Genomic DNA, 12,264 nt, shown 5'->3' with positions numbered 1-12,264 from the left:
ATTAGACAGTGACTTCAGTGCCCCCTACAGTTCGTTGGAGTTGCGAATTGAAATCAGCTTTCGAATATCTCTACCAACACCTAATTTTGCATGACTGCAGGAGAAATGTTTTAGTGCTGTCTTCCTAGATGGCAAGTGGTACTCAACTTATTTCAGCATTTGAGTTTCTTATAACTACTACTACTTTCACTTCCGCCTCCCCTCCTACTGTTGATGTTTTTTTTGCAGTGTGTATGTCCTGTTTTATATTTGTGTCAAAACGTCTAAAATTCTTCTAATAAATCCTACTAATTTTATTTATTTTCCACATGCCACGAAAAGAACAAAATGCGTTTTTTAAATCGAGTGAAATTTTACTTTTCTCACCAAATTTCGCTTGTGCTTGGCTGTTGTCTGGGCATAACTATTTCCCTCATACTGCTTCCTATAACGGAAGAGCACTGCTCTCGGCAACAGAATTTCCTGCCAGTTACTGGCGCATCGGAAATGTCACCTCAGTCAACGACAGTTGACGAGTATCAACCTGTTCTTAATTTGCACAACAAACCGAAGAATTCTCATTTTGAAAAACCTCAAGTTCCTAGGTCTCGGTACTACTCTACCGAACTCGGCATTCGCGAGAAGCTGTTCATTGGTGTTTTGACAACTTCACAAACGATTTTAACTCTAGGTTCCGCCCTGAATCGTACCCTCTCGAAACACGCAAATAAAATTATTTTCTTCCTACAGGGCTCAGAAGCTGAAAATGTTGATTCGAACGTTGGGGCGGTAGTAGCCTTCTCTGAAAAACGTGATATCCTCGCGCCGTTTAATATGTTGCAATATGTGTCTGAAAATTTTCTCAAAGAGTATGATTTCTTTTTCTTCGCGCGAGATACTACACATGTTCGTGGCAAAAAGTTGTTTGAGTTAACAACTCATATCAGTATAACTCAAAATGTCCATTTAGGACGGCCTCTGGACCCTGACTCTCTATACTGTTCATTAGATGCTGGAATTTTACTGTCTCATTCTGTATTTTTTCAAACTGTGAAGGACCTGGAGTGGTGTGTGCAGCATACTTTTTCTGAAAGTGATAGCGATAATTTTGGCCGATGCATTTTGCATGGTACAGATCAACCTTGTGCTTCCACTGTACAGGTATTTGCGACTTTGTTTGAATTATCATTTGGTTAAAGATTTTCCATCATTAATTTTCGTTACTTAATTTACTTTCTCTAAGGAGACTTGTAATTTTGGACAATGTGAGGAGCAGGATTTGCAGGGGTGCCCTCCTAGGAGGGGTCATGGTGCAGACTGCAGCATTGAAGTTTTTAGGGAGGGGTGTTTTGAGGAGTATTTTTCTCGTTTTTTTTGGGGGGGGGAGGCTTTGCAGTATTGAGAGGGGTGCACCCTTGCCCTAAAGGGAGTGGGCACCCCTGGGATTTGAATCACTAAAGAATGTTCGGTGTTGCAAGAATTGTTTTTTCTGGGGGAAAAGTGGCATCCTAATGAAATTTTCCATAATTTAGGACCGAAAAATGCAATTTTCGGCCTTTTCGTGTGTAATTGAACACATATTTTTTTGCTGCAATTTGTGGAGCATCTGTTGATTTTAAGGAGCATTTTAAAATTTTACGGAGCAGCTCAATATTTCGTATTAAAATCATTTTTTTTTAATTTAAACCACTTATCTAGGGATTGCAATACTGGACCAAAAATTCAATACCGGTATTCGGTATTTTTAAAACATATCTGAATACCGGTATTTGAAATTTCTGAAATTGCTTGAAAACATATTGTTTCGTTGCCACATTTCATAATTTTCTACAAAAATTGTATTATTATGAAAAAGTATTTTGAATAAGTATAAAATAATGGAACAAATGTCATAATAAAAAATCAATGCTATTAAAAAACTTAATAATGCATCTACTGAATTGTCTCTAAGCCTGGAACTCATTTTAGCGCTCAACTTTCCTGCAGTAGTAACTATTCTTTCTGAATTCATGCAGGTCGGTGGTAGGGATGCACCGGATAGTGATTTTGCCGGATACCGGATATCCGATGCCCCCTTACCTACCGGATTCGAATATCCGACCGATATCCGGCATTTCGATTGCATTGCATGTTTGCATATTTTTCTACAACGCCATTTCAAAACAATAAATCAAACTTGTTCCACATATCATTTCTTTAAAAAACATGTTAAGCACATTCAAATGTACTTTTTTAGAGCCTCTATATTTTAATTTAGGAATTGTGCTATATATAAAATGAAACATTTAAAATATTGCTTTATTTCGACAGATTTTTTCGAAAGAGACAAACTTTCGACAAAAATTAATTCTGTCTGTAATGTACACATGGTTTAAACTTTTAATTATTCATAGTTGAAATCTTAAAGGTCGTACAATGAGTCGTATCTGTTATTAGATTTGCATGACGTGTAGAAATTTTTTTAAACTTCATCATAAAGTAATACATTTTCTTGTTTCCAATTTAGAAATAACAAAAAATAAAACTTTGCTTTGAAATAATTTTTATTACAGATAATACACGTGTAAAATTTTTCTAACACACAAGTTAAAAAAGAAAATATTAAAACAAGGCCAGTTTGACTCAAAAAATAAATAAACTTAAATAATCAACTTAAAATTTTACTTTAATTCCAGAAATAAAGGTACATTTTCTCTAAAGATGCAAATTAGCATCTTAAATACAGGGGTGCCCCCCCCCCCCTTAAGAGCAAGGGCCCACCCCCTAAAAACCATAAATACCCCCCAAATAGAAAGCCCCCCCTCCCAAAAAAAAAAGATAAAATATCCCTAAACCCCCTCCCCCTAGGTGGGCAACCCAGTTAACAAATTAATAACTTATGCTAAAGTAATCAACTGAAAATTTTACTTTAATTCCAGAAAACAAAAATTCACTCTCTTAAAAGATGCAAATTAACATCTTAAATACAGTATTAAGAGTCATTCTCAACACGTTCACTTTTTAAAAATAAATTAATAAACTTACGCTTAAATAATCAACTTAAAATTTCCCTTTAATTCCAGAAAATAACGATTCATATTATTAAAAAATGCAAATTAATATCTAAAATATATTAAAAGTCGTTCTCAACATGTTAACAATTTTTTTTAAACATAAATGAAATTATACTTAAATAATCAACTGAAAATTTCACTTTAATTTCAGAAAATAACGATTCACTTTTACCGGATAACTGCCCGGATATCCTGCAAAATACTGTCGGATATCCGGATCCGGAGTGGCTTGTCGGATCGGATCTCATAGTTCTGGATGGTTAAAAAATCAGCCGGATACCGGATAGTTACCAGATATCCGGTGCATCCCTAGTCGGTGGTACTGTTAACAATATGTGATACACATCCTCTAGTTTAATTGCCTAAAAGTATTTTCGGTAATTCGGTCTGTTGCATGTCATTTTTGGATAAACCCTTTTGTGTGTGTTTCTTTGGTATTGTGCATATTTCTATTGAGGGTTCGTACGGGTCATGGAAATCCTGGAAAGTCATGGGAAAAAAGTAACAGAATTTCAGACCAGGAAAAGTCATGGAAAATTGAAATTTTCATTGAAAGTCATGGAAATTTATTTCAAGTCATGGAAAAATGTCCTGGACAAAGAGAAAGGAACATTAACTAAAGGAGCATTAGAAATCTTGAGTGATTTAACAGTATAGCACATAAAAGCTATTAAAAGTGGCAAATTGAACAATCCAAAAACCAAATCTGAATTTTGAAATCTCATTGCATCCACTTCTGTCGCTGCCGCTTGCCATTTTTTGCGATGTGATTTTACTGCCTGGACATCACTTATTTTGAATTTTTTGTTATTTTCAACACTTCTTATGTTTCATATTCTGTAGTAGCAAAATTTCACATTCTTAGTTTTGCCACTCCCACTCAAAAAAAGCAATTCAGTTGCATGCGAGTTCAATTCCATCACTTGTAAGAACTTTATCATTAAATTTTTCAGAGTTTATCTTAATTTGTTGAATGTTTTAAAAAGTACAGATCTTAAGTCAGGCGACAGAATACAGAAAAAGAACTCTAATGCTCTAAAAGAGTAATGCCCAACATACGGCACGCAAAACTAATCCATACAACCCACTGCTACGTTCACTGTTGGGAATTAAACGTGTTCTGGAATTTCTGTACTTATTAATTTATATACATTTGAAAATATGTAAATTTGTAAAAAAACAAATATACTTTTGAATCAGAAGATAGATTCATTACTGAATGATTTTTTCAAAAAAGATCTGGTTTAGAAACAAAGAACAAAACTATGTGACTTTACTTTAAAGAACCAAAATACTGTCAAGTTACGTGGATGATTAAAGGCACTGTTGACACTAAAAGGTAACTTTTGAAGCATATTTATTGAAACTTAGTGTTGACTCATTCAACCTTTGTCCCATTCAATATCATTCTGCCTGTTTTTAAAAAAAAAATCAGACATTTAAGCATCATATTTGCTTCACTGCATTTTTAGTTTACTTAAATTTTTATGATGAAGAAAAATAAGAATAGTTTAGTTTTTTAAGTGTGCACTTATATTTTTTTCCACAACGAGTAAGTGCTTCAATGAGGCTGTGGCATTCATATAGACGTTTTGCTAATGCTCATTTCCAAATATTACCAAGTTTGAGATTAAATAGTGCTATTCTCTTTGTGTAACGAGGTCATGAAAATTTTCATTGAAGTCATGAAAAAGTCTTGGAAAAGTCATGGAATTTTTTCATCCAAATAGAGTATGAACCCTATCTATTATTTTTTAAATTTAAAGCTATACTAGCTTGCAAGTTAACTTGTCAGTGACGTCATTAAGCGCGGAGGAAAAACACTGAGTGAAAAGACCGCCTGTAGGTTTGTAAGGAGGATCTCCGATAAGACACCGCACTCGCAGTTGCCTGCTTGGCGAATTAATCCGCTTTGGCATACTTCAACGGAGTGGAGCACTTGAGCAAAATCGCGCCAAACGCAGAGTATCCGGAGATCGCCAACTGTTTGTGAGCTCTGATTGGCTGGTTCGTTCAGTTGCAAATGAATGTATGGATCCGCGCTGCACCGCTCTTAAAATTGAAAATATTTAACGATTCACAGAAATTATGACAAAAAAATGTCCCTTTTGCGTCGGTTTAACTAACTAATCCGATTTCTAAAGCAAAGTGCGTAATTTCCCCCTGATTATCTGGCAAAGCGCAAGGAACTATTTCCTTCACTTGGCCGCAGCTCATTTCTCCATAGCCAAGAAAGCTTGCAATCGAGTATAGTTGAAATTCCTTTCCTAAGAGACTATACTTTTCCAATATTAACATCATCTTCTCTTGAACAGGAGGGGTTTGTGTTTACTTTTTATTAGTCCTTTGGTTTGAAATTTACGATAAACTTGACTAATTAGATCTTGTTGGTTTTTCTTATTTGTTTTAACTTTCTTTTCAAAATTCTTTGCAATCATAAATATGTAAATATCTGATCTGAAAATATCTTTGAATTCGTGGAACATATTTATGCTTTTCCTCTATTCAAATTTTCAAGGCAATATATAATTTCTAAATGTTATCTTAACAAGTATGAAGCCAAATAGCGAGATGGCACAACAAACCAATACTGATGCCAACAAATTGCCATTTGTAATGAAAATAATGTCATATATTCCACCCTTGGCGACTTTTTCCTGTTGGCGCTAAGAAAAGATGTATGACAACATAGGTCATACATCGTTCTTAGCGATGCTTTTTTAGCGCCAACGGGAAAAATTTAGTTTAAAGATTTAAAAATTTAGATCAAAGCACTTCAGAACACAGTATATATAAAAACAACATAAAATCACAGCAAAAAACACCGGGAATATACGCTTCAAAAATACCAGAAACTAGAAAATTATTTAAATTAACAAATTACCATAACAGTTCACCAATGAAATATGTACCAATAGAAATAAAACTTGTTTTCCAACATGCATTTCATTGAACCAAAACTTTTCTCATACCCTGCTAAAAAAGAGCAAAGGGATTCAAATTGCGATGTTTAAAGCGGAAAGCTTCCCCGAAATCAATAACTATTTAAGCCAAAAAAGCGCTTAGTTACTCAAATTTCAATGTATGAAAAGTAGAAATGTCTCAACAGAACTTCCCAAACATAAACAATACAAAGATACCATACATTAATTTGCTATCCAGACATGCTTTCAAAATACCTATTATATTTTACAAAAAATAACACCTTCATATTTTTATAAAATGCTAGAGTCAACTTATTTTTAGAAATTCAGTACCTAAAGGAGGCACCTTTTTAGAATATGTCTATATAATTCGTGGCATCGATAAGAATTAACTTTTAGAATAAAATAACCGTACTATTTTTGTAAAATGATTTTATGTACAGTAAAAATAAAGTTAAAAACTACAAGAAACCCTCAAGACTTTGTAAAAGCGAAGAATTTCGGATGTGAATTTTTTTTTTTTTAATTCTAAAAAAAAAGAACCTACCTTTTTATAATACAAATCCTCACACTCAGTCTGAAGCAAAACAACATGACAATGGCATCTTACAGATACACACCAAGTTGCAGTTTACTTTCAATTAACGTTCAAGTTTGAAAAAACTGGCATTTTCTAATATTTATTCATCAAAACACAACTGAATTTAAACAACACAAAATAAGCTTTCCTGTAAGGTATATTGCACGAAAATGCGGGAAACCGATAACAAGTAAACAAGTTTGAACAGATCTAAGATTGCCTTCGGGTTGTCAAACACAGGTTAGTTTTGCCAGGGATGCATTGCTTAAAAAATTATCGCCTCATTAGCGAGAAAAATATTTAAATTTTGTGCAAAAATCAGATGTCCCCAAATGGGGGTGGGGGGATATCACATCTGTACCAAAAAAAATCATAAAGCATTCCTGCAATTGATGGTTGAAATAAATTGTTCATTGGACAAAGCAGGGGGGGGGGCATTCAAAATTATACATGAAATTAACTTTCCCAAAAAGGAAATTGGGTAATCAGGGAAATAGACAAAATAAATACATGGTGCACGAAAAATACTTTTGTTTAATGACATTCTATATTAGTTCATGCTTTTGAAGCTAAATTTTTATATCAATAGATTGATTTTGGTCCTGTTATCATTTGAAAATAAATGTAGATTTAAAATATAAGTAGATATTTAATAAGTTAAATTGAGAACAATCTTGAATTAAAATTATTCATTATTTTCAGCTAATATCAAAAATACTGGTATTTTCCTCAACAAATACCGGTATTACGAAATCGCAAAATTTCTCGAAATTACCGGTATTTGGTATACTGGTATCGCAATCCCTACACTCATCTAAAATTGTTTTTGAGCTTTGATAACCATTCTAAGCAATAGCAATAATAATAATTGCTTTCAAATTAATAATGCTTTGAGTATAAGTAGCTTTAATTTCTCATATTTACATGTAAGATAGCAAAATGTTATTAAAATAAAATTAATTTTATTAAATTTTTTATGATTTATATCATTGGTGCTGGCCCATGGTTCGCTGATATATATCTGTCAGTATATATCATGATATATATCTGATATTTATTTTGAAAATGTCATGATATTTTGATATTTTTGATTTATTTTTTCAAATATGGTATTTTCAATTTAAAAAGTACATTAATCATAAATGAAATTAACCAAAAAGTTATGTTCTGTACTTTTATGATGTATAATACACACCTTTAATAAATAATATAATATAATATTCATATCCCATTTTTATTTGTATTTTATATTCATAAAATTATTAGTATTGTAACAAATTTAATTCATATTAAAAGTGCCTAATTAGGTATTAAACATTTCTCAGAAGAAAAGAAAATGTCTTATGAATGCACCGACTAATGCATATTATTTAATTCTGATGAATCCTCTAACTGTACAAGTAGCTAACAGAAGAAAAATGAGTAAAACTAATCCTAAATGAACTCCATTAAAATTAATAGAAATGTAAAATGAAATATTAGATATAAATAATGAAAGAAACATTAATTTTAAGTCTACATAATATAATTATGAGAAAATAAAGAGTGTTTTGGGGATGCATTTACTATTTTGAGGAATTTAGTTTCTGCTAATTGAAAATATCCGATATATATCAAAATATCAGATATTTTCGAAAATATTATGATATTTTCAAACCCTGTGCTGGCCTAAATTAACTCAAATGGTGTTTGCTTTATATTAGCTTGAATGAAACTGGATAAACATGTTCGAATGGGCATGGCCTTCAGCAAAAAATTAAATATAATAGTGGAAAACAAGGGCGCCCATATGCAAAATTTTAAGGGGGGGGGTCAGATATTTTCCCCATGGTTTTAGCAGGATATTTTCCCCATAGAAACCGATTTCAGTGCAGATTAGAGTTATTAAATTTGACATTTTTAATAACTTATTCATTAATTACTGGAGAAGAAATGTTTTTACATTTTTGCAAAGAAAAAAATACTAAAAGCAAAGAAGTTCTAATTTCAAAGGACGGGACTTGCACCCCCGCTTGCCCCCCCCCCCCCCCCATATGGGCGCCATTGGTGGAAAAGGTATCGTGTTACAGAAAGCAGATGCAATCGGATTTCAAAATCTGTAAACGCTTGCACCGTCACTGTCAAACTTTTCTCGCTCCCACCCACAGAACAAATTTCCTTTTCTTTTCTACCTAAAAATCACATGTTTCAGCAAAAATCATGATGGAAAGATTGCGGCAAACGGGAGGTGAAGGGGTATTTGCTGGATCGCGTGAAAATGCTCTCGACCGAGAGACACGGAGCAAAAAACTTCTTTGAGGAGTTTCGTTATTTTTGCAGAGCAACTGCAGCAGTTTTTGCAGAGATGTAGAGCAGTTGGTAAACCTGAAGTAAGGTATTATTTTTGGCATTATAAAGTTGTTGTCTGGAAGTAAAATTCTGAGTCTTAAAAATCCTAGAAAAGAATTCAAAAATTATTTCCAAAACCCTCGTGATATAAAAATTACAAGTTATAACAAATGGAAGTCAATCTCCAAGCTTTTATTTAAAGTCTGAATTTTGTCAAAAAAAGAAATAAATTTTGGAAATTTTGTATTTTTTTGAAAAAAAATTTAATTTGAATTTTACTTATATTTTTTCCTTCTTTTTTTACACATCGTCACCTCAAAGCAACAGTAGGATATCTTACTGCTAATTCAGGTGTGTCCCCCTAAATATTGCAAAGACCCCCTAAAATGAAAAATACCCCTCCAAACACATGCCCCCCTCCCTAAAAATTTCAATTCCACAGTCTGGGTCATGTCCACCCCTAGGTTGGCACCTCTGTGTTATTCCTGGAATTAGATATCTTGCTCTGAGGCAACAATATGTTTTTTGCAAAAAAAATTTGCCATATCTTAAAGAACTGTTTTAGCATTTTAATCACAATTCTATCTGAAACCCATCTTGCCCTAGCTAGAGTGCCTTCAATTGAAATGATGCTATAGCCCAAAATTTAAATAAACTTAGAAGCAGAGGGATTTTTTCCAAAAATGTTTTGTGTTCAATCTCAGTTTATTGACCTTCACAATTATGAAAGTAGATGGGGATGAGACAGCCGGTTCGCTTTTCTACTTTTCATTTTTTATCTCATGAAAGAATTTAATTAACAGTTCTATTTTCTACTAGTAAGTTTCACTAAACATTTCTCATCTAAGATTTTTTTATAAATATAGAATTGTTATAGAATAGAAACCAGTAAATTGATCTGGTACACACCCCAGTTCCGGAGGAGATAGGGTTACAGACACCGACAGATGTGCACAGATTTTAATAGCATAGATGAATTTAATGAGTTATGGATAAGATAAGTTTGAAACAGTTATTCAAAACTAATTTCTATTAAAAACTTTTGAGCAGTTGGTAATGTTATTTAGATGCACGAATGCGTACTGATGTCTATTTTCTTTAGGGCTGCGCCAAATAACATAACAGGATGATTTGCTCAACCCTCTAAGTATCGTCATCATCCTCAACTAATTATTTTTATAATAGGCATCAAAAACGGGACTGTCCTGCTCTGCACTTTTTTGTACATCAGTGCCTAATTTGTTTTCTTTCTTTCCAGGGCTATACTTACATATCTCACCAAGTGTCAAAACATGATGGCCTAGAAACATCAATAAAAAAGTCATCATGGCCAAAAGATCTTAAAAATGCTCTCACAATCTATTCAGTTTCGAGTCAAGAGCAGCATTTCATGATACATCATTATTTTTGCCAACAAGAGCTTATTGACAATCACCATGAACTGCGGGAAACTCAGAACAAAATATCAAACATCAGCTTGAACCTTCCTCAGAATTTCAGTGACATATCCTGGCCCATCGGAATTGAACCTCCATTCAAACCACATCATCGTTTTGACGTCCTGCCTTGGATTTATTTCAATACCACACACAATTTTTGGCAAGGCGAACTGCAAGTGATATCCGAAGTTAAAGGACTCAATAAACTTGAAATTGAAGATTTACTCAAGTATACAGTTGAGTGGGCAAAGTCTACTTACAACGGCAGGTACATATTCCAGAAATTGGTTAACGGATATAAGAGATTTGATCCTACAAGGGGAACAGAGTACATGTTGGATATGATATTCCTAGAAGATGCTACTGGCCGTGAAATACTTAAACGGATTGCAGCCGTCAGGCCTCTGAATGAAGTGGAAATAATTCCTGTTCCTTTTGTAACCGAGCACACAAGAGTGGTTCTTCTGGTGGTCATTAAGGCAAATGAGAGAAATGAAGCGCTGAGATTTTTAGAAGATTATGCAAAAGCTTGCATTGAAAAGCAAGATAGTACTGTCATGTTGCTTGTGTTTCTCTATGGTCCGCAAGATCCAGGGAAGGGAGAAAAAGAAGACATATTTCGACCAGTTAAAGACTTAGTCGGCAGTCTTGTAAACAAGTACAGATCTAATGGTGCCAAAATAGCATGGTTCAGTGTGAAAACTACCGGTGAAATGCCTCCTTACTTTGCTATCCTCGACTTGGTTTCCCGAAAGTTGTCAACAGAATCCTTGTTGCTTTTGTGTCACGTTGGAATGGAGGTTCGCTCTGATTATATCAACCGCGTCCGGATGAATACAATTCTCAAAGCTCAAGTTTTCTTCCCTATCCCTTTTCGACAATACCATCCCTCATTGGCTTATAAGCATATCACTCTCCCAGATAACGTTGAAGTGAAGAAAGACCTCGGGCATTTTGATTCTGAGAGCTACGAGCATGCCAGCTTCTACTTATCCGATTACTTATCCGTCAGAAAGCAACTGGAATCGGTAATCCCGGTAATCAAGTCGGACAAAGATCTCAAGAATGCGCATTTGTATAACCAGCGGTATGACTTGTTTGAAATGTTTCTTCAGTCAAAACTGCACATGATGAGAGCTGTGGAACCTGATTTGAGGATAAGGTTCAAATTTGATGCCTGTGATTTCGAGTCTAACATTGGAACATATCAAGAATGCCTACAGAATAGGGAAGAAAATTTAGGCACAAAGTCTCAAATGGCTGCTGCAGTTCTGTCGCATGCTGAACTTGACACGAAAGACGGTCTGCAATTTAATGATATTTTGTAGAATCGTTTTGTAAGTATGTCGCCTTTATAAAATTACTTGCTTCCTTATTTTTTGAGATATTTACAATGTTAATTGTTGCCAAATTGTACTTCTGATATTTGCCTGAGAGAAATTATTTTCTTGCTTAGTTGTGCCAATTTACAGCTTTTGCTTTATTCCTTGTTAATTACTCTCTGATACAAGCCTTTGTGTGTTGAATGTTATTGAAATATTTTGCGGCAAACATATTCATTAATATCATATCAGTTATTGTTTCTCTTTAAAAGGACTGCAATCATACTGTAATCATGACAATATACATAATTAGTAAATTTTTACAAAATGCTAAATAGTGTAATTGATTCTTTTATATTCAATCTCACAAATTTTTAACTGCATGTGATTAAATCTTTAACTTTTTATACAAAATGAAAATCATGTTTTAATCACTTATTTATCTTTGATTGTAATGTGTAAGAAATTTGTTCAATTGTTTGATCAGTGTAATATTTCATTGGACAATAATATTTATTATTAATAGTCCGACATAATTATTAACTTATGACTATTCTTGTTTAAATTCCTAGAAATTCATTGTTTTATGTTGATGTTGAAACTCGGTGGTTACATGAAATGCTTCAACTTCATGAAAAC

The 12,264-nt window shown here is 33.5% G+C and overlaps 1 protein-coding gene across 1 annotated transcript; it reads left to right on the top strand.

Moving 5' to 3' along the window:
* The first annotated feature begins 327 nt into the window (after window positions 1-327).
* Window positions 328-11,631, top strand: LOC129231043 (chondroitin sulfate synthase 2-like). Its single transcript, XM_054865294.1, has 2 exons — window positions 328-1,140; window positions 10,123-11,631. Exons 1-2 carry the CDS (start codon window positions 328-330, stop codon window positions 11,629-11,631), a joined length of 2,322 nt encoding a protein of 773 aa, XP_054721269.1.
* The last annotated feature ends 633 nt before the right edge of the window (window positions 11,632-12,264 follow it).

This window comes from Uloborus diversus, chromosome 1 (genome assembly GCF_026930045.1).
Source record: "Uloborus diversus isolate 005 chromosome 1, Udiv.v.3.1, whole genome shotgun sequence".
Lineage (NCBI taxonomy): Eukaryota > Metazoa > Arthropoda > Arachnida > Araneae > Uloboridae > Uloborus > Uloborus diversus.
The sequence above is the reverse complement of the archived record's forward strand: the minus strand, read 5'-3'. Positions and strand labels throughout refer to the sequence as shown.

Excerpts from the sequence above, each read along its gene's own strand:
- LOC129231043 (XM_054865294.1), top strand. The coding sequence starts at position 328 with ATGCGTTTTTTAAATCGAGTGAAATTTTACTTTTCTCACCAAATTTCG. Across the intron at positions 1,141-10,122 it reads CTTGTGCTTCCACTGTACAG|GGCTATACTTACATATCTCA; the intron begins GTATTTGCGACT and ends CTTTCTTTCCAG.